Source organism: Leiobunum rupestre, chromosome 5 (genome assembly GCF_980474605.1).
Source record: "Leiobunum rupestre chromosome 5, qqLeiRupe1.1.hap1, whole genome shotgun sequence".
Classification (NCBI taxonomy): domain Eukaryota; kingdom Metazoa; phylum Arthropoda; class Arachnida; order Opiliones; family Sclerosomatidae; genus Leiobunum; species Leiobunum rupestre.
In genome coordinates, this window is record NC_143388.1 from 71,045,568 (window position 1) to 71,069,472 (window position 23,905).

The window sequence follows — 23,905 nt, forward strand, 5'->3', positions numbered from 1 at the left end:
TAGTCGCCAGCCAGATTTCCCGCACGGTACTGATGAGTTCCAAATAGAACGAAACCGGTCTACCGTTGGAATTTCTGGCTATTTTATTTATTTTTACTTTAGTTTATTACTCGAAGATCTATTTGATCCGAGTTTCCCGTTGCTCGAAGACCTATCGGTACGAGTTATTAGTAAGTTTTTAATTTTCTTCAAATTTGTTTAGGATTTAGCTATATTATCCCTTTTAATTATGGACGTATCTACTTTTTCGCGTATTTTATCATCCTTCTCACAGTCCATAGGTGGTTTCTTCTAACTTAACTTATCGTATATACTATTCTCCACCACACTCCCCCCTTTTCGGCTTTCCGTTGCTATACGCAACGCGTTTTGAAATTTTTAATGTTTAGGCTTAGTTTTTCTTTTCGATTTGATAGTCGCCAGCCAGATTTCCCGCACGGTACTGATGAGTTCCAAATAGAACGAAACCGGTCTACCGTTGGAATTTCTGGCTATTTTATTTATTTTTACTTTAGTTTATTACTCGAAGATCTATTTGATCCGAGTTTCCCGTTGCTCGAAGACCTATCGGTACGAGTTATTAGTAAGTTTTTAATTTTCTTCAAATTTGTTTAGGATTTAGCTATATTATCCCTTTTAATTATGGACGTATCTACTTTTTCGCGTATTTTATCATCCTTCTCACAGTCCATAGGTGGTTTCTTCTAACTTAACTTATCGTATATACTATTCTCCACCACACTCCCCCCTTTTCGGCTTTCCGTTGCTATACGCAACGCGTTTTGAAATTTTTAATGTTTAGGCTTAGTTTTTCTTTTCGATTTGATAGTCGCCAGCCAGATTTCCCGCACGGTACTGATGAGTTCCAAATAGAACGAAACCGGTCTACCGTTGGAATTTCTGGCTATTTTATTTATTTTTACTTTAGTTTATTACTCGAAGATCTATTTGATCCGAGTTTCCCGTTGCTCGAAGACCTATCGGTACGAGTTATTAGTAAGTTTTTAATTTTCTTCAAATTTGTTTAGGATTTAGCTATATTATCCCTTTTAATTATGGACGTATCTACTTTTTCGCGTATTTTATCGTATTTCAGCTTAGCCTTTCTAACTCCGACACTTGAGTTTGAAAAATCTTAATTTAAAGGGATCCCTTACTCACAACAGGGGAAGGCATAGGGGTCACAAAAAAACTGGTTTTGAAGCACACTGCAAGTCTGGATTTTTATGTTACCCCTATGCCTCCCCCTGTTGTGAGTGATGGAACTACTCAAATTTCTTCTATTTAAAAACAGTCATCAAATGAGAATTGACAGCCCGATTATTAGTTTCCAAATCAAAGATGTCATCAAGAATGAATTCAGGTACTAATAGGGGTGTGCAAAATATTTGGTCAGACCAAATAATTCGATCGAATACCAAATTGAATATTCGATTCGTCGAATCAAATAGCGCTTGGAAAAGTTCGCGAATAATCGAATTTTTTGATCAAATAGTCGAATATTTGGAAAGATAGGGAAAAAGTATTTGGTATTTTCAAATAGTTTGCAAACTGGTCGAATAACCGCGGGTCTTTTTCTAATATGTTGAAGTTCAAGGCCATCCCAGAAGAGCGTAGTGAAATTTCCGAACTAGTCCTTATTTCTGGCACCTCTCTTTAGGCCGCAGCGCCAAGAACCATATAAAGAGTAGCTTGCACATCCGTTATCCATACCGTTTGTATTAAAACTTCTTAGCGAAAGGCAGAAGCTTTGTATTCTAGCGCCTATTGGCTAGATTACTCGCGTATTCTCTTTTGTTATGGAATTTTCTAGAATAGCAAAGTAAAACTAAAATTGAGTCTTAAACGTAAACCAAGTCCAAAACAAAACTAAAAACTGGGAGGAAAGTTGAAGTAAGTAACTTTATGGATTTTCTGTTTAGAATTTTTGAGTTAACTAAATTAATAATTATTGATTTAAAATTAAATAAATGCAATTTTTTAATTTGTAACAAAAGATCTGCTCCCTCGTGTTTTACATATATTTAAAAACTTGAAATTTTAATTAAGTGTTTGCAAACTATGAAGTATGTAGCATGTCCTTTGATTTTAATTGTAGTTAGTAGTTACCAAAGGTTAAAAGTCGCTAGAAGACTTGGTCCTGGAGTGGTACCTAGGGTATTAGCCTAGTTAATTACTATTATTATTATTTTTCCATGGTACCAAATTAAAATATGTATGATAATTGATAAGTTGATATGCAGTATATTTTTGTAGGTTACGATTAACTCATTTTGATCAAATCGAAAAAATTGTCAGAAGGAAGGTTGAAAATAAAGACATTTTGTACAACAATTAGAATTAATTTGAATGGTAAGTTAGAGTTTACCACAGTGGCGTAATATAAAATTCTGGGCTCGCCTGCAGCCTGAGACAATGGACCCCCTTCAGTTTTTTTTATTAAGAGCCTTAGAGAAGGGTAAGTAAATAGTAAAATTAAAAATTTAAAGACCATCTTTTAGAACGGGCCCATCATTATACCACTAATTTACCAAGTTCGCCCAGGGAACTTTGTTCTAGGCTATACTGTATTTGGTTTAATATTTTACTATTTTCAAGTAAAACAAACAGTGATTTCAATTACTTTTTTTGACAAATATGCAAACTATTTGGCTATTTGAAAACCAAATACGTCGAATAATTTGATATTCGAAATACTATTTGGTATTTGATCAGTTAACTGGTCTAAATTTTTGCCCTAAAAATATTCGACCAAATTATTTGACGTTATAAATATTTGATTTGGTATTTGCCGTGCTTTGAAAAAAATATTTGATATTCGATTCGATCCCCAAAAAATGGTATTTGCACACCTCTAGGTACTAATAATATCGGAAGGAAGAGATTCTAAACCACGACCTCCCATACTTTGTCGCAAGTTTGTCTGAGCTTAACGTTTTATGGCCCTCTTTCGCACAGATGATTGCCATCAATAGTTGGATACTTTTCTACTTGTTCTGGACAGGGTTGGCTGATTTAAATCAATTTTCATAAAGTATTTTTGAAAAAGAAAAAACCTCACCAATTGCTATAATTTAGGTTGAAATATAATCTTTCTCGTACTTCCCCCTTATGTTGCTTTGGATTCTACCTGTGGGTGGAGATTCCGCCGAATTTTTTTGTAAAGTACCAAAATAGGTTTTAAAAAATAAAAACTTCTATATGATTATTAGCTTAATTTTAAAAAATTCATTATATATATTAGTCTTGCAACGGTACTGGCGCCATCCGCCAGATGGCGACCGTTCCGTCGCTAAAAAACTTATAGTGAATATGACGTCACGCAACGCAGTTTAAATTTTTGTTTTAAAACCCCCGGACCACGTGTTCAGCGGACAGTAGTCAGCAGAGAGAGAGAGAGTGTGTGATTTATTCCTTTAATTTTTTAACGAGACCAGCCAGCCTCGGAAAAACTTTTATTAATTATTATTGTGCGATATGGAAGGCTACAAGCCAAGGGGCTTGATTATATTGTAAGTTCATTTAATTAAAACTTCTTTGTTCACAACTCCTTGCTTCTGGTTCAATCTCTTCATAGGTGTGATTGCGATAGGTCAAATACTGTAAACGATCCCCGACCAAAATAAATTGTAACCGTTGGCTTCGATTATCCGTTTTTAATAATATGTAAATAAGGATAGAAGCCGGTTACAGTCTTTAAAAATTAAAAACATATTTGTTTTAGGTAAAATTATGATACTAAATTATATAAAACTTTGAAATTTTAATTAAAATCAAAAAAATCAATAATAATCTGATTTAAATAAAAAAAAATCGATTAATTTGATTTTTTTTAAATAAAAAATTGCCAACACTGGTTCTGGATCAAAAGAAGTACACGTTTTCTGCTAAATTTGTAATAAACTAATTTTACATTTTATAGTTGCTTCCCTTCTTTAATTTTATAAGTATGGTTCAACCATTTTTAATACCCACAGAACACTTTCAAAATGGGGGTAGAACAAATATGTAGGTTTTTGTTTGGTGGGAAGGTGGCGCTGTGGTCATTCGTTTGTTGTTGTGGTGGATGGAATTACTGTGTTCGTCAAGGACAGAGTATTGGGTCTACACTTTTTACTCCTGAAAAGGTGTGGAAAATTAAACCGATAATATCATCTCCTTTTCCAAAATTTATCTGGTAAAATGGTGATAGGCAGCCTTTTTTTACTTTTTTTCCTCCCTCCCAGCTTCAACTTTTCGCCTATACCGAATAAAATAATGTCAGAGGGTTTATCTTCTTACCCTACTATTAAATCCCAAAACGTGAAAAGTATCCTCATTTTGTTTACATTTGGGGATTTAGAAGTGAACAAAATGACACAATGAAGTATGTGAGGAATACACCAAGCTATTATGCTACATTCCCATATTCTTGGGTACCTGAACGCTTTCTTGATGCCATCAGCATGTCTATTATTAAAAGGGAAGGGGAAAGAGGAGGTTGTGGAGTCTGAAACGGAAAAACAGTAGGATCTCAATAAAAATTATCTTTATTAACCCTTTTAACAAAAATACACTTTGTCAAAAATGTAATGGGGACATAAACCAAAATTATAAAGTAAAACGAGGGGACCCGGCAAAATCTTTAAGGGAACTTAACTCTTTTTTTCGGTTCTTGGCCTTAATGACTGATATCTCAGGAACTCACGGGCAAAATGGAACTTTACGTAGGGTTAGGGGACTTGATTGTTTTATTTGGTTTGGTATTAGGAGGGCAACTCTAGATTTCGGGTGATTTTGGCAGTTTGAAGGTGGGGGACTTTACTTGACTCGCTATTTGACCCAGTGAATTTTTAGGGGGAAACGTAAGAAAATTTACTACTTATCAATTGTCATTTTGTCTGGCGTCTTCGAGAGGAGATATTTCTTCTTTTTTGCGCTGGGATCTCGTTCTGACAGTCCGATGGGTGCACAAACAGACACAACACTTCGTCCAAACGCACGCGGGAAGGGTTGCACGTTTCCCGAACGGCCAGGGATGAAACCAGACAGCAGATCGCAGCGGCTCCCAGAGCTCTCTTTCTCTCCTGATTCACGATGTGTCGCTTGACCCGAAGTTGCTATGGAAGACGGGGGACTCTTTCTCTGGAATTTGATGGCTCTGCTGTAGCCTCTACGGTTTACGGGATTTGCGGATTACGCAAGTAGGCTCCCAGCAGTTTTAGGCGGGCTAACTCTTTCGGACCTGAACGGAATTCTCGGACTCTGGATCGGGTTTACTTCTCTCGCTCTCTTTGGATTTGGATTACCTTTCTTTCTGGACTCATTGACCTTCGTAGCTGGATACGTTAGGGAACTCGCTGGATGTCATCAGGGATTGACGTTTAAATTCGAGGAGATCCTTTAATTTCATTAAGACTTCGCTAAAGTTTCTAAGTTTGGGTTAAAGTTTAAAGTTTTTTAAGTGAAGGGTCAGGCCATGGCGGAGCAGAGCTTCCACCTGTGAGTCTCTTGGGGTTTCTCTTCTGGTTTTATTTTTTGTTTCGAGGGTGCGGGGTCCTTTTATGCCCTCTGTCTTGTCCGTCATTACTTAATGATGGTGCTCTTCTTGGGCATTGGATATTTGGGACGGATGGGGGTGGCTTACGCCTTTGACCATGCATTTTCGGGTCTACGTGACTAGGTCGTTTCCGGTGAAGTTGTTGCTGGGGTCCGTGATCACATGAGGTGTCCTTGACTTGTTATTAAGCGAAGTTTCTCTCTCGTAAGCATTGTTTATGCTAGGGCTATTTTTTGAAGTTTTATTATACTTTTCAAGGTTTTTGCGTGGGGGCTCTCAAACTGACAATAACGCCTCTCCTTCTTTTGAATTCTTCAGTGTTAAGCCTAGGCCCCAAAATCTACATTACCTTACATTTAACTTTAATATTTGACTAAAACTTAATGGGGATCTCATTTAACTTACATTTGTCGTTTGGGGCCTCAGGCCACATATAGTTCTCTGGGGACTTTATAACTTAAAAATGACTGGGGACCCACCGTTATTATCGAGGGGGTAGTCACCTGATTATAGATTATGATTATTTTCGATTGATTTTTGGGATTACAAATTAAACAAAGATTATTAGATATTTCGTAAGATTTTTTTCTAAACTGGGGATTATGGATTTTTTCTTTGATTATAGAAATTTATGGTTGAATATATAGAAACTTTCAGTGGATTATGCTCATTTTTTAGGGATTCCGATTTTTTTTGTTAAATTTCATGGATTAATAAAATTTTTCGAGATTATTTTTTAAATTGGTATTGCAAATTTTTTTTAGATTATTTTTATGATTAGTTGAATTTTTTGGGGGATTATGGTGATTTTTTATTTATTCTACGTTAATTTTTAGGATTATATTTTAAACATTGGATTACTTTTTTTTACTTATAGCATGAAATTTACGGAATATTTGTTGATTTTGTGACAACTGTTTGTAAGCTTACTTTTTCTGCCAGGCCCGTAGCCAGAAATTTGCAGCTAAGGGGGCACGTTCAGCAGTGGCATAGCGAGAAATTCGTCAAGGGAAGGGTGGTCGAAGTAAGTGAATGTTAAGAGATGGGTCGTGAAGGGTTGAAAATTTAGTAGAGTCGAAGGTATGCCCAAGGGGGTTTCGACAAGGAAACCCCTTTTTCTCTACGCCACTGACGTTCAGCTAGTAGGATATATTTTATTGATTTTGTTTACTTTGATATTTTTAGAGGCGCAATGATATTTTTAAGGGGCTAAGATACTTTTTGACGGGGCATGGTTGGGCATTCTCAGATTTTTTGAGGCGGCACAAATATCTTTCGGCCCCCTCAGGCACCATCGCTAGCTACGGGCCTGTTCTATAGAAATTGGTTAGTAATTTAAATAAACGCTTAACATGGAAATAAAAACATTTATTCAATAATCGCTCTGAATTATTTTCGCATAGAAGGCTTGTTAAAAGACTGTAGTTTTATTTACATTTTGATAACGCTTTTAAAGTAGAATTTTTCAAAAACAAACCATCTGGTGGAGATATTGTTCCAACGTAGTGTGTTAGATCGTAAAACCCGTGTAAAGAAATATCAGTGGAAATCAATAAGCCGTTATTATTCCATGTTTACCAATTACACAATACGCCACCTTTTTTAGGGGGTTCGATTTTGACCGATGACTTAGAAAATTCGCGGTTTTTACCTTTTCGAGTCAGATATGAAAATCCAAGTATCAAACCAATAAGGGAACTTTGAACTCGACCTCGACGATTTCCGCTAGGTTTTTCTGGAGCTTTTTTGAAAAGTGCCCAGTCTCCAATATTAACACAGTCTTCTCGTTGAATTTCGCTTTTCCTCACGAATATTTTCTTGGTTCTTTGATTATGTAGTGTGCTCGGTTGTTCCTGTTGAACTCTTTTACTACGATCGCTGCTAAGGTGGTTGTCTGTATTTGTCAGCAGCCAACATAGGGAAGATTTTCGTAATAAAGGTTTACGACCAGATTTGGTTTTTATCTGAACAAATCGTATGTCTTGGCGTAGATTTCCATCTAAAGAGTAATCTTTAAGGTTAGTTCTTCCAGCTGAAGAGAGAACCATTAAATCTTCGTTGAGTCCGTCTTCTAGATTGCTATCTTCTATTTCTTGAGAGGTCGGAGCGACGGTCGGAGGGTCTTCATCGAAAATAATTTCATCTTCACTCTCACTATCTTTCGATATAGTTTCTGGCGACATACTGTCAATAGAAACGACCGGTAATTTGCAATGCAGTACCGATAATATATCTGATGTTACATCAATTCCTAAGGCTTTTGTATAATTTTTGGCCGTTTTCAGGGCTTCTTCTATTAGAGAATTAATTTCTCCAGTACTGGGGAGACGTCAGTGTCGTAGCTGATGGTCTGCAGGGCCCGCGGTGCGGGGGGCCTCGAGCTTCGGGGGGGGGGCGCTAACCATAAAAAAAAATTAAAAAGGGGGGCCTCATAGAGATTTTTGCGGGGGCGGGCCTCTGGGTTCTCAGCTACGCCACTGGGAGACGTGCAACAATGTTCTCAATACAGCTTCGTTGTTGTCTGCGGAATTGAAATTGGGACGAATCTTGGCCACACTGAGTGACTTTTTCGCTTTGTAATTGCGACTTAAAATATCCAATAAGCTAAAATTAACGACCGTTGAATATGTACTTGTTAAAGACCTCGTAGTACGAAATTTTGTTCACAAGTCTGGCTACTAAAAAGCCACGGCAAGAAGTAGACTTCGTTATTGTTGTCTCTTAATCGTTCAATAATGATAACGAAGGCATGAGCGTTAAGCTCTACACACGCGTAGGTGTTATATGTAACGAAATTGTGTTGGAGATTGTACTCGGAATGTTGCGAAATCCAATGACGCCATATTCGCAAAAAGAAAACAACGTACCATATATTGTACAATCTTTGACTCGGAGACAAATCCTTGTCTAGAAATGCACTTAAAGCTTTTTGAATGAAGACATGGTATTGTCTTGTTCCTTCAGATTCTGGTAATTCTTTTAAGACATTAATTATTTTTCCTCACAAATTTTTTCTACTAATTTAAAATTCATTTTATCTTTTCCGTCGAGGTCGGAATTTGTTAACCCATGTATGTCTTTAGGAAACCTTTCCATTACAATCTTCAAATGACTTAGGTTTATAATTTTTTCCCCAACTACTAATATGTTGGAAAGTTTTAATAATTTCGTTCTGAATTTCGTGCCGACGAGAACACTGAAACCACGGTCTATGTATGTCATTTTGAGAAAGTTTGGACACAAATCGCATAGACTTCAGAAGCCTACTGTCGCGTCAGAAGAAATGCCCAAAATTTCAATTCCTACTTTTGAAGCTTCTTCTGTGAGATATTTCCATCTCGCTAACACGTGTTGCGCCTTAAATTTGTTGTCGGTGCCATTTATGCATAAACAAAATGAGGGAGTCTTGTCACCAAGTGGTTGTGCCATTATGACGTATGCTGGAGTGTTGTTATGATGTGTTATTCAATGACTTTAGCGGAACTGGCAGTATATGCTAATGTGGTTGGACAACCATTCGTTGGATTGATGGGTAAAACTAACCCCACAAGTTGGTTTGATTTGGAATCAAATTGAATTTTTCCGGTGATACGAGTAGCATCCTCACTAAGCCACACTTTCATCGGGAAGTTCTTCCGGATTAAGTAGTCTCGGAGTTCGTTAAATCGGAAATTTCCTTCTCTTATATCAGGACCATTGTCTTTTAAATAACGTAACACGGTAGTAGTTGAAGGTAAGGGCAAGTTTAACTACAGCGTTTCATACAGTAAACGTCCACAAATCAAAAATATGTAAGTAGAAACAATTTAAGTGTAAAGTTATACCGTTTTCCAAGTTTATCTTTGTATTTTCTTTGGCCGTTTTCATAAGAGAAGACAGAAAGTTGTCAGTAGATTCTTCTCCCGTATTACTAGAACTTGAATTTGTAATGCACGAAAGTAAACGCTTCCTTAACTCTACATTATCTTTGAATAATATTTGAACTTTATTCAGAACTGGGAAAAGTGCCTTTATTGAAGGTTGGCTCATAGAAGAACGATATAATGTCCGCTTTTGTCGTTCAAGTCTGTTATAACGATAATTTTTCCATTTTGTGAACGGAATCTCCTTAGCCTTTGTAGCATTGAAGACGCGCCGACGCGGTCGGTTCCTATTCCGCGCCTTCGATCTCTTCCAACGAAGTTTTGTTATTCAATTCTTTATTAGAGCTTCCTTTTTCGGAATCAGTAATGTCATTAACGTCATATGACGCTATCTCCGAGGAAAGGGTTGGTTCGGTCACAGTTGTTGGATTCTTGGTTAACTCCACCGTCTTGCTATTCATATCCAACGATTTTTTTGCTGCAAAAAGAGCCTTGATAGATAGTTGAGATGTTGATTTCGACTTGAATTTTATTTCAACCTCATTGTCCAATTTTGAAAGCTTCAAACGTGTCTGTAAATGCCTTGGAAAATTCGATATTACCCAGCTTTTGAGTCCATATTTTCTTGGTGTAGTAGCCATTTTAATTGGTTTAACACAAATTGGACATTGAACGTGTGCTATAAATTCCTTGGCCTTCTGACACTTGTCGACCAACACGGTGAAAGATAAAAGTGTCTCTGGGTTCGTCGCGACTTCATTGTTTTTGGGCCTATTTGTAATTAAAACCGCCACTCAATAAATGGTCCCAAAGTATTAACAATTTTCGCAATTTTATACAGGCACTAACGCGAAGTAGGACAAAACTTAATTATTATTATTATTATTATTTTTATTACTACTACTACCATATTTACTCATAAGTATGCCACTGTACCTTTATTCCATTCAAAAATTTTCACTAACGGTTTGTTTCACCACGAACCAGTAAAAAAGTGGACTACGTTAGATTTTAACCTTTTTATTCATCCTAGTAATTTTGGGAGTCACACTATTAACTAGTAACATATTTATTTAAGCCAATGGAAAACCTCTAAATTGAGAAGGAATTTTTGTATCGGAATTTTAGTCAGCCCAATGTAGCTTTATTGAAATTTATAAACTCACTCAGTTTGTGCGGATGAAGTTAAATTACGAGTAAGGTTGGGGAAAATGACCAATAAGTGATCGCTTTCCGAAAATGGAACAAGTCGTCGAAGTGGGATATTCCACCAGCGTTATTTAAACCCATATCAAGCCTAGAAGAGTTACGCGGCTTAAGCCTAGGCTCAAAAGAATTTGCAAAGACTCCAACCTTGTAGATGCGCCAGAAAAGCTCAACCTGAATAAACCTGCTTCTTTTATTTGACAATGCAAATTTATTTTAGAACGTGAGTCTCCGAGAACTTAATTACATTAACAGAACTTGACACTATATTGTAGTTCATTTTAGCTCCTAAGCCTTGCTTGTTCAAACCGGTTTGTTTACTAAAATAATGACCGTCGGTTTATCAGACCAAAGATAATTTAAACTCGTACCCTAGATTCGAAATCACTCTCTCGCGCGTTGCCGATAGTGTTTACCCACTTCCCGCCGGAACTCAAAAATTCGCTCCATGGTTTGCGCCTTACCGCAACCGATGGAGCCCGATTTTCTGAGGTCACGTGCCGGAAAAGGTAAACACTTCGTAACAAAACCGTCAATGGGAAAGCTCTCAGTATTCGAATCTAGGGTACGAGTTTAAATTATCTTTGATCCGACGTAGACCTAATTATACGACGGCATTATCGGAATTTGAGATTCGATGATGTCAAATATTACGTAGGGTACGGATAACGCAATATCTGTGACACAAACCGTTAGTGAAGAAATAGAGCTAGTGGCATACTTATGAGTAATTATGTTACATATGCTACTACTAATACTACTACACTTCGCGTAAAACAATAGTTCAACTCGAAATATATTTCACTGTGGATCTAAAAAGAAAAAGGTTAAAACGGCGCGGCAATCAAAGGGCCCGGCACGACCGCCTTTCAAAACAAAAATAAATAAAATATAATTATTTGCTTTAAAAATTTGTTATCAATAAAGTTGAGCTTCCAAGGAAGTCTTCAGTTATAAATGCCCTCAGAATTAATGTAAACCTGTTTTATCGTCGCCGGGAAAACCGTGAACTTGAAGAATATTTTTTTTTCCTCCGCTATTGCACAATTTCTAGAAAGTTTCTCCCTCTTTATCGCTTTCTCAGACTTCATTCGTTTCCTACCAATCGCTCGGATGCCGGAGTTCGGTGGCTCTCTTAACAAACATTTAAAATAGCGCTTGTCCATATTACAGAAAATAATTATCAATTCCTTTTTACTTAATTATACAAGAAGAAATGAAGGTCGTGGTATTTTACATTGTATTATATATGTTTCTACAATTATGCGTCTCCGAGGAAATTAGCAGTGGTAAGTTAATTGTTTTTCATAGTTTCAGTGATCTCTCGGAATCACACCGACTTTAAATTCGCTATCATCCATGTAACACGGAGTAGTCGACTCGACATCTACGAAGTTGTTCGGGAAGAATGAGTTGGGAGGGTGTCAATTAAGAGCAAATAAACAGTCGAGATGTCCAACCCAGCCAACAGTCGGGAGGACTATTTTAAAGGAAAATTACACCCTATTTTAATGTTAGGCTTCTTGAAAAGGCCGTTCAAATAGCAATATACTAATAGGCCTATATTCGAAAAAAATTATAAATCATTCCTAATTTTAAAATAAATTATTTTCGAATCGGAAATTGAGAACTAGGATAGCGCCATTTTTTGCGCTCGTAGCCTCATGCGTGCTGACGGACGGACGTTATGTCGACGCTATCTCATTGGCTAAGAGAAAGACTCGTGAGAGAGGAATAATTTTTAGTTGAAATTGATTTACGTGAGACGTAGATGATGGAAGAGTGGGGGTCGCTTGACGTCCGCTAGTAGTGTCGGGTAAAGTTTTTTTATATCGCAGTCTGCTCTCCGAGCAGACGAACCTTCAAATGTAAACAGCCAACGACGTGCATGATACTTGTTGGAAACAAACGGCGCTCGAGTCATAGTTCGAACCAGAATACTCCCAGCCCCAGGCCGAATTAAATAATAGGCAAGTTGAACAAAATAATCGTTTAGAGGTAAGATTTTACTATGAGTGTTAACACCAGTAGAGGGCGCAATTTGGTCATATTAATACATTTTGATATTCCGTAGGGTACACGAAGATACAATTATTATATGTAGACAAAACTAATGAGTTTTTTATTATATTATAGAGTGTTTAAAATTTAAACGGATTTTTCATGTGTTTCTTATAGCATTTTTTAGATTTTAGACCAAAGTAGACGAATATTGGGATATATCGTAGGTTTCATAGGTTTTTGACCTACAAAATCGATTTCGACTATGGTGCTTTATCGTTCTGCGGCCTTTTCTCTTTTATATATAACACATTATCCCACGAAACTTTGCACCGTCTCTGGGCCTCTAGGCCAAGTTACATCTGTTACGCTCTCGAGAGCTTCGACGGCTGTTCTGCTCAGCGGTAAATATAGTATCTGTCACGCAGAACGCCTCCACAGCCGTTTTGTTAAAGATTATTTCAGTTTACTATTGGGTATATTTTAGCTCATAGTAAAATCATAGTAAAATCATACCCGTTTAGAAATAAATTTGGATGTTGACGATATAAAAAGGCACTGTAACTGTAAAAATTGTGAAGCGCCGTGGCTAAGCCTCGGCTTCGAAGCAGAGGAATTAAGGGGCCTAATTGTTCAAAATGACTTAGAATCTGGTCTTGTTTGTTTGTCAAACTATACGAAATTATTTTAATAGTACCATACGTATTTGATAATATTCTAGGAGGTTGTCCATGTCTCCTTAGGTGATAATACCGTCTGTAATTAGTACTCAATACTCCTCTATTAAGACCAAACGATGCGAATTCTTCATGGTCTATAATACAATTTATGCTTTTTTACCAGTATCTTCAGACACTTTCCGCATAGCTCTCCTAGCCAGTGCCGTATTTCCGCCTAGGCCAACTTAGGCCGTGGCCTATAGGGGCCCATCCTTGGAAGGGGCCCCTCCAGTGACCGTAATGACTGTATCAATCATAATTTATATTGGAGAAATTCCTAGGTTTAAAATTACCAAAATTTCTGCCTGGCAGTTTACGAAAGCAGCCTTAAATCGCAATGTTGCATAATTATCGCATATTTAGTCGACGATTGTTAAGAGCTTTTATTTATTAATCTAACCGTGCCGGGAGTAGTGGCTCACTCCTGTAATCCCAAGCGTCAGGGAGGCAGAGTTTGTGGAAAGCCGTGTGAGGACGACCACCAATCCCCCAAAGGGTGGTCGGGATACTTCCGACACGGGTGTCCCCACCCCTGTCCCCACGTATCCCCCCATTGGCGTGGCCGTTACACATATCTCACCCTTATTAATCAGTTATTGTGTGTGTGCTGGTGTCTAAGGTCTAGGGTCGACACCGATGTGTGTGTATCTCAACAAAAAGATTAATCTAACCGTAGAGCTCAAACTTCTACGCTGAATCAGGGAAATTCAGGCACAGCCTAGTTCCAGGGATAAGAGTAAATGCAGTGCGTGAAATGGGGGCCCAGACACCTTATCTGCCTATGGGCCCAGGATCTCTAAGTCCGGCCCTGCCTCCCCCATTGTTTCCCGTAGACGGCTATAATATTTGCCACTGGAATGCGTAAAACAATTTCAGTTTTTTACGAGTTAGTGATAGCCTTCTTCTCTCAATTGCCATTAAATTATTAAAGCATTCAAGGACGTTCGATTAAATTTTTGGCTATTCGTATCTGTCTCTTTAACGAATCGAGATGGAATCGGTTGTATGATTGACAATGAGCTAGGACATCGTTTTCGTTAAGAAAACTATATGGAATCAAACCTTTTTCCATAAGAATTTTTTTATCGCTCCACTACCTAGTGTTGCGGCTTTGTGGTATTTTAAGAATGTTATCATATCCCAGACCTTTCTGGGACTCTACAAAACATTAACATCGAATAACTGAGTTGCTTCGAAAATTGAGAACGGCTTGAATCAATCTAAGCAGTTCTGGAACTGGCAATATATTAGAGCAACAGTAAACCTTAACCAGTGTTACGGATTATTCGAGCCCTTGGTACAGTATTTACCATACCAAGAAGAATTAAATCCTCGATTTTTATCTCCAACTAGAAAAGAAATGACCCAAGGCTGAACAGGCAGACCATTTTTTGAAGGAAGGTGTGGGTCTGCGATGGATCATTTTGATCAAAATATTGTATTTTCGAAAAGATTTTAAAGATTTCTCGTCTTTTAAATACAAAACCTTCGAATACATTAATTTGCAAGTAGTTGATTGAAATATTGGAAGCCCATAGGCACATTTCAAAATTTGGAGGCCCACAAAGTAGGCACAAAATTTTACAACGTAGGCACGTGCCTATGTGCCTACCGCTGGCTGGGCTACTAATTGACAGTGCTGTGCTACGCCATCTACATGGGCATGTTAAATAGAAAGCCGAGTACTCGACTAGAAACTTGAAAAGTCTTATAAAAACTCGAGTATCCGAAACGCTTATTTTAGTTTTTAACCAAGGCCTTTTTCGTGAGTTTTTCAAAATAAAACTATTACGTATTTTTCTTTAAAATATTAAAAAAAATGTATTCCATTGGCCCTTAATAAAGATCTCTTAAAACTCTTTTTGATTACGGCACCATAGAGATAGAAAAGCAATAGAGGGAAGATTACCGCGTTAAGGCACTCCTGTTTTTGACCGGGAAATTTCATCCCCCCCCCCCGCATGTATGAAAGCGGAGATGGCCAGAATTTTCAACGCCATCTATCCTTCCTTTGTTTACATCAAATGACAGTTGATTTTCCAAAAGGCATAATGTATTTCATTTCACCGCGCGTCGATGGCGCCACGTAATCTGCCCATCTTATGGCTTCCTACATTGGCGAAAAGGGGGTCGGCACTCGCGGTCAACTTCGCCAGATACAATAGCGCCTCTATTTCTTTTCTATCTCTATGTACGGCAGAAATATAGGTTCTTCCTGATTGATCTATGAACCATAACGTTGCGTGTCCGGTACATTTTTGGTATAAAATTGGGATTAGTTTCATTTCTGACATATTTTTAAATGGATTCCAATAAACGTCAAAGCAAGTATTCTGTCCAAGAAGAAATATTATAGCCAAGTGACCGTGGTAATGAACTACGATTAAACGAAGTTTCATCAGACACTACTTTAGATTCTACCAGTTTGTCCAAAACCCAAAAAAACTTCAAATGACGAACTACGAATGTTAAGAATGTTACAATTTTACGTTTTACCATGTTAGTTAAGCGATATATATTTTGCACATATCAAGTAATAAGTAAAATTCCCAAATCTTATCGAAGGAAACTGAAACGCTTACTAGGGATCAGATTTGACGTTTTAGTCAGGTGGCATTTAATTTGTACCCCGACGGCCCTAAGTTTCGCCAACTGGATCCTTGAGGGAGTGGTGGTCAAGATTTTGGTGGTGGAACATTAGAGAACTCGTTCAAATTTCGATTGCACTAACTCAACCGCTGCTCACATAGATTCTGATATGTTTTCGAAAGCACCCTTAGCAAAGCAACGGGCTCCCAAAAGCGAAATTACGTGGTATTTGTTCTCGTATATATGGCCAATCTGCCTCAGCTAGAGATGTAAAGTTATTCCTATGCGTAAATTAACTATGGCTTTTAGTAGTTTTGCAAAGGGCAGCCGAGTGAAGTTATAAAATAATATGAATATTTGTGGATTAAGAATTATCTCATCATATACTCCAAGCGTTTGGGTAGTTCTTCTTTAGGGGCCAATATATTTATTATACAATGGTTGACTTAAAATTAAATTTAATTACACTGTATTTTTATTTGGTTCTATAGGACTAAGTTTATCAACTCTTGATGTAAAAAGTAAATCATGTGATACAAATCATGGTAAATGTGTTCCACTGGCATCATGTAGATCTAGTCAGGCCTTTGTAACGCGATCAAAGCTACCAAGTTGCCGATATGACGGTCACGTTCAAACAGTCTGCTGTCCCGAATATACACCACAAAAGTCCAGATCAGCCACTCACAGGAGGCCTAGAGCAGTCACGTCAAAAAGGCCTAATTCAAGGACAACAAAGAGGGCTAAACCAGGGACAACAAAAAGGCCTAGATCTGCTAAGCAAAAGAGGCCTAGAGCAGCTACATCGAAAAGGCCCAACTCAAGGACAACGAAGAAACCTAAATCTAGAACAACGAAGATTCCTAAATCGACGACACCGAAACCGAAATTTCAGAAGTTAATTGTTTTAGGTAATAAAAAAACATTTGATATATCCCCGTAAAACACTTAGTTGAAATTCGTCCTTATAAAGTGGTAAATTATGCAATTACTTTATCCAGTCAGATTTTGTCTGAAAGTTTCTGAAATCGCATGGCAACAGCCATAAATTGTAATAGAAATTCGATTTTTATTCTAATAATTGATTAGGTTGTGGATCAACACACATAAGTACCACTGCTCTGAGAAGACGCCGTCGTTTCTCTTTCCAGAAAACCGTAGTTGGTGGAAAGATATCTCTCGCAAATTCATGGCCATGGATGGTAAGTGAGATCTGAGAGTATAATATTTCCACGCCTTTGTAAAATATATAGAGCTGTGGTTCCCAAACGTATTTCGTCGCTGAATCAAAGGGTATATTCAGTTATCTATGTCATCATATCCTCATGCACGATGTTTTTGGATAGCGTGACGTCACACGCGTTGTTAGTGGAAATCGCTGCTTTGTTTAATAAAATAGCAAAGTGAAAAAGAAACCTTTCAACATCGTGTGACGACACAACCTCATCAATCCAAAATAAAGTAAACAGTTTCCCCAACCATTTTCTTTACTGAACGTACCTCTATCTGATCGAAACTCCGCTGAAGTCCAACGATAGGTTGATGCGGGAGCGATAGGTTATTGACACGTTATATTTTTGTCAAAATAATCCTACGAAATTACCTTTGGATTCCAGCGGGACACAGTTTGGAAACCACTAATACACAGCTAACGAATATTTTGGTAAAACCCTGAAAAAACAAATGACCTTAATTTTATCAGATTTGTTTTTGCACCAGGGGCAGGATTCAAAATTCACAGCTGTGGCCACCCTGAGGAAATTATTTAATGTTATTCTTATATGTATGTTTGGTTTTTAGACAGCTATTTCCAGGAAAACTAAAAGCAATTGGCGTTACCATTGTGGCGCGTCCCTCATTAGTGAGCGATATTTACTGACAGCTGCCCATTGCTTCGCTGGAGGAGGCCGCTCCAAGTAAGTGGGGTCCGTGTCACACAAACACGGCGAGCTATTTTTTTTGTAATTTGAAATGGTTTCCTCATGGTACAAACGTGGAATATATGGTACACCTGGTAATGTCAGGGAATTAGATTGTTAACCAAATACTCAGGGAGATTCCCGGAAATTAAATTATGGATAACAAATTCCGGGATATATTAAGTATATTTATATATTAGGTATAATTCGGGGATATATGTGAGGTGGTTTTTTTCGGGAGTTGGTAAGATCGGTGTAAACCAATTCGGTGTAGGAAAGTTTGGTGTAAACAAATTCGGTGTAGGAAATTTTGTTGTAAACAAATTCGGTGTAGGAAAGTTTGGTGTAAGCAAATTCGGTGTGCGAGAGTTTGGTGTAAACAAATTCGATGTAGGAAATTTTGATTTAAACAATTTCGGTGTAGGAAAGTTCGGTGTAGAAAAGTTCGGTGTAAGGAATCCTCTGTAAGGAAAGTTCGGTGTATAGGAAAATTCTCTAAAAGTTGGGTATGGGTAGAAATTTGTGTTCTTTTAGTAACAAGTTGTAAAAACGTCTTATGAGATAAGTGAATAAAAATTTCTACTTGTTAAAGCTTATTAAGCGTTCGCATCTAGACGTATGCTATATCGTTACGATTGAAAATAATGACAAGGTAATCGAAATTACCAAGAATCACAGTAATTCATTTCTTTGTTTTATGGTTACTCAGAGGCTACACGTACTGTTAACTAACAACATTACATTGATCAATGTATTTACAAAAGTTGTTCGAAATGGCCCGTGTAAGCAAGCTTGGACGCGTCTTCGGAAAGATTCTCGAACACGACGAAAGATTTCTGGCGTGTTTCAACGTCTCGAACTTCAGTCTTATATACCAAGTCCTTAATATGGCCTCAAAGATAGAAATCACATGGGTTCAAATCGGGAGACATGGCTGACCATGCAACAGTTTGCCCGAGGAAACTTCTAACTCGAAGGCTAAAATGAGGGAATGCTTCGTCGTGCATAAACCACATTCGTTGTCTTACTGCTAGCGGTACGTCTTCAAGTAGCTCTGGTAAAAGTACGTCTCACCAGTTAGTCTACGTGGTAGAAATTTAGGTCCAATTAAATGGTCGCCAACAATTCCACACCAGACGTGGAGATTAAATTGCACTTGATGTGACCTAACGGCAGTCGCGTGCAGATTTTATTGCTGCCAATCATGACGATTATGTAAATTAGCCTCGTCAGAAACCCGAAGCGTACTTAAGAAATTAACGTCGTTAGTCTGCTACTGAAACCACTGACAAAATTCGACTCGTCTTGGATAATCAGTCTCATTTAAACATTGAACCTTTTGTAAATGGAATGGGTGTACTGGGTGTCCTCGAACTTGTCGTATATAGGATCATCCTCGAAGATAGTAAGTATTTGTTCCTCCACGTCTGCTGGAACGTTTCCTGCAGTATCAGGTCCCGTGGGTTGTATTTTTAAAGTTTCTCTTAAGCGTCTGTCAATCACCGTGGTCGTTTGTTGATTTGGAAACTGTCTTTGAGGAAAGTGCCCCTGATACAAGTACCGCGCTTCCACCCAGTGGCGGCGGAATAGGGGGTTACAGGGGTACATTGTACCCCCCAGATTTCACTAGGGGGTACAATGTATGTATTTGTACCCCCCCCAAATTGCACTCTGAAAAATATCATTTTCTAAATGCATAATGATTATATAAAACTTTGGTTATGGAGAAACCAAATAAGCGAAACTTTTGGAGTCTAGGCAGCTCGATGTACTATTACTTCTTGGCGTAAATGTAATCATTGAACGAGCTTTATAATACGAACTTCGAAGAAAGAAAAAATAGTTATATTATACAGATTATACACTCTGTTTTTGGGAATTTTGCTGGGCGCGTTCATGTGGAGCTTACCCCTTTAACCCCCATTCTCCATATCCTGGGACCAAAGATCAGAGCCTAGACCCCCTTTGGTGGTTCCAGGTAATGGGCGACTAGTGGGCGGCCAAAAAGAGGGGTCGAAAAGACCGCGAAAAAGAGTGTTATCGCGAAATATTTTTTTGAAGAGGGAGGAGGTACAAATGTGTAATAAAACATACTTTAGGGCTAAGAGTCAGTAAACTAGCTGATGACCGTGATATTACGCTTAGCTGAGTTAATTCTGAATTACTGAAATGGTTTTACATGGACGGACAGAAAAACTGATTCACAATTATCCCAACGGCGAAAATGCTTCAAGCATTTTCACCGTTGGAAATTTCAACTTTCCAACATTGGCAACTCTGCTTTGCAACGGTGTCTCAGGACGGTGTTGGCGTGGCGCCTATTTTGGTCAATTTCGTGCCACGATTCGGTTAAATCGGTTTTTTATTCAAATTAAATAAGTAGACTAGTGCAAAAGATATTAAATGGGTTTACTGTGTTTACCATTTTCCAGTTATAGAAATCTGGAAACCGTTAATGTAAGTTGTTCTTTATTAATTTAGCGCCTTGGGTGATTAATAACCTACATAGTTTAAATACTATTATGTTGCTCATAAAAGTGATTAAAAATTATCTGACACTAGCGGAATTTTCACTCAAATTTGCTTAAAGGTTAACCTTTGTAACAAGTTAACAACTTAATACATTCTTTTGAAACTTCGGTGCAATCGGTATTCGAATTTAGTATAAATAAGGCATATTTTTTAACCAGGGCAGACGAAGAAATTCACGGAAAGGTATGTTTAAACTAGATTCAAAGCAGTAGTAATAATCGTTATTGGCAGTACAGTAAAACTACCAATAGAGACTTGGCACTCCGCAGCTTAGGCCATGGCCGCCATTGTGGTCATATTTTTCTCCCCACTATAAAAACTATAGAAAAAAAAACTGACGTAGCACTGCCAAGTCCCAATTACTACAGATCGCCCATCTACATAACTGTCTTTTGTTCCCCCCCCCCCCCCCGTGTTAAAAAGTTGAGCGCGTTTGCTTGTTCGTACCCCCCCCCCCTAAAAATTGGCTTCCGGCGCCACTGCTTCCACCACATTTCACTGAGCAAGTCCATACATAAGATGCATATTGGAATATTCTGCCTTCGTGAAGGACACCATAGCATAGCAGGTTTAAGATGCGAAATGTTCATTTATTTATTGAGTCCCCCTCAATTTATTGCAAATTGGAGCCTCTTACCCGTCCAAAAAAACTATTAGAACATGTGTTGTAGACTAAACCTGAGGACTAAAAAACCTTTTTTTGTGGTTGACTATATAATTAAATACACAAGCCTACTAGATTCAGTGCACTAGCATTCGGGGAAAAAAACTCGGAGATGAGCTAGATACGTTCCAAAACGCCTCAAAAGTGGTTAAATTTCTACTTACTTATGGTATTAGAAGAATAAAAAAACAAAATACAATAATTACCTTTTTTAATAGGCGTAGTCACTTAGAAACACCTTATTATTATTAAAATGGTATTTCTACACGTAGCCTCGTTGTTACATTTTAATAACACACTTTTAATACTAGGTTGGTTTTTTATCGAAAAAGATAAGAAACAAAATGCTTAGTAAAAGGAAACATTTGGTCCAAGGAATAATAGAAACTACACATTTGCGCGTTTTTTGACGTTTTGGAGGCCATTTTTGGACGGTCAATTACTCGGATACGGTTCAATTTAGGAGAACGTTTCTTAGGAACTTTTTCACTCCTTGGTACCCAAAGAACACGCCTTTAAATTTGTGCCAGACGTCTCTGAAATACTCTGTATATCATATAATATCTCAGAAAGGCTAGTGCAATAAGAGGCTGCATACCTCTGATATGAGGGTAGTTCATGAAATAAATGAACACACACGCACGATCCAAATGTTGCAGATATTGAAGCTCAGTTAGCTAAGAAAGGATGCATGCTCGCCTTCGAAATCGCTGGGGCTAAAGCAATCAGAGACGTGTACCCAGATGTTAATGCCAAATTATGATTTTTTCCGAATTAGTAAAAAATATTACTGAGACATTTGCTCTAAACAATATTTTTAAATATTTGAGAGGCGTCTTTTAAAAAAAAATAAAGAATCTTATCGATGAGATTTCAAATAAGTTAGATTTTTTCTTTACACCAAATTGTTCTATACACAGAATTTTTCTATATACCGAACTTACAGAGAATTCCTTACACCAAACTTTCCTACACCGAATTGGTTTTCACCCAACTTACCTAGACCCGTTATTTTCTAATTATTATATTAAAATAACACTTAAATTTCAATGTAAGTTAGAACCCTTCTCTTGTCTTAAGACACTAGTTTTTTCCCCTCCGGGATATATCAAGAAAAAAAAACTATGGAAACCCTTGGAAATATCTGGAAAATAGTTTTGCACATGTTGTATTAACACAAAATTGTTGTAGAATATCATGTTTTGCTTTGTTGACATTTGTGGTGTGTCAACGGAACCATATGTGTTTCCTTTCACGTTAAACACACTGAAAGACTATTTTCAAATTTGTGCTTTTCAGTAACGTCGAGGACTACATCGTTCGCGTCGGGGCTCATAACCGAAACAACGGAACGGCGTACACACTTTCTTCCATAATAATACACGAGAAATATCAGAGTAGTAAGCATTATTACGACATCGCCATCCTGAAAACCAGCAAGCAAGTCCTCTTCGTGTCTTCAGTTGGTCCTGTCTGTTTACCGCCTAAAAATCTTTCTCCACCCGCTGGAAACAACGCCGTCGTTACCGGATGGGGAGACACTGCATTTGGTAAATGACTTTACCTATTCAATTAAATTTAAAAAAAACACCGTACACGGTGAACAGAAACAGAGACTTGAAGATATTTGATGCTTTCGGGTGTTGATTGAAATATAAAATACTTTTAAGGTGGTAAAGACAGCCAAGTCTTGAAAGAAGCCAGGCTTAAAATATTTACCAACACAGAATGCAACGAATCTTACAAGAAGATTTCTTCGAGATCGTTTCCAAATGGGATTTCTGGAAACATGCTCTGCGCAGGTGACAGGAACGGAGAAAAAGACGCTTGTCAGGTATTAGTCGCCCTTTTAAATCGCTCAGTTTCTCTTCTTTTATGTACAAAAAATCGACAAATTTAATTAATTATATCATTTGATAATCAGTCTGGGTGTTATAATATCTCGTTCCAGGGTGATTCAGGGGGTCCCTTGGTGTATTATTCGGATGGTAGTTGGGTTATTCTTGGTGTTGTATCGTTTGGTCACGGTTGCGCGCAAGTTGGATTTCCTGGGGTGTACACCAAAATATCTTCTTACGTGGATTGGATTGCGACAAAAACGAATAATATGGATGGATCAGCTAGGTTGGAATGACAAAGCATAATGTTTAATGAAATAAACTATTTTTTTTTACCAGAACGTGTCATACTTAATTTTTGATAAGTTACTTATGCTATCATTAATAAAAATTGTTTATTGTTAATTGGCCGAGTGATAAATGTTACTAAGTACTAAATGTGCAGCAAATTCTTATGCACCGTATACGCGTCGTTTTGACTGACAGATTTGGTCGAAATGATAAAAAACGTTCAACAGATGTTCGAAAAAGTGCAAAAGTTTTAACAGATACATGTTTGAAATGGTTAATTAAATAATGTAGGTAAAGACGCACATAAGATTGCATCACGGATTTGAAGAAACCTTCACTGTTTTTTTTTGGTTCAATCGAAAACATGCGTAATAAATTTAACGAAATTTCATAAATTATGTCAGGTTCCGGATTTCAAATTGAATACGTCGTTTATTTAAATGATTTAACTGATTATTATTAAAATGATAAATGGGCAATAGTCGTCTCAATAAAATAAAATAAAAGTATAAAATGTTTTTAACTACGTCACGAACTTAAGCTTTTTAGTACTTTATTGGCACGTGCGGTTCGTACGTGGACTTCAAATTTAAAAATCTCTATCGACTCGAGCTCTCTATCTTCAATAGCTTTAGTTATTGACGTAGAAAAACCTTTACAAGGGACTTCCCGTATTTTATAGAAACACCTATTGACTCTACGTAGAAACAAGTAATTGCTATTTTTGTTCGTCGCGAGTCCTAC

At 37.5% G+C, this 23,905-nt stretch overlaps 1 protein-coding gene across 2 annotated transcripts; it reads left to right on the forward strand.

Annotated features, from left to right (window-relative positions):
- The first annotated feature begins 1,291 nt into the window (after window positions 1-1,291).
- Window positions 1,292-23,211, forward strand: LOC149945795 (clotting factor G beta subunit-like). 2 transcript variants are annotated; one of them, XM_090174763.1, is made up of 7 exons: window positions 1,292-1,363; window positions 16,409-16,828; window positions 17,007-17,119; window positions 17,718-17,833; window positions 22,332-22,582; window positions 22,703-22,866; window positions 22,984-23,211. In XM_090174763.1, the coding sequence occupies exons 1-7, from the start codon at window positions 1,342-1,344 to the stop codon at window positions 23,164-23,166; spliced, it is 1,269 nt and encodes a 422-aa protein (XP_090030889.1). In that variant the 5' UTR covers window positions 1,292-1,341; the 3' UTR covers window positions 23,167-23,211. The 2 variants fall into 2 exon arrangements, with proteins under 2 accessions (XP_090030889.1, XP_090030888.1); XM_090174762.1 differs by lacking the exon at window positions 1,292-1,363 and adding an exon at window positions 11,721-11,897.
- Window positions 23,212-23,905: the final 694 nt, after the last annotated feature.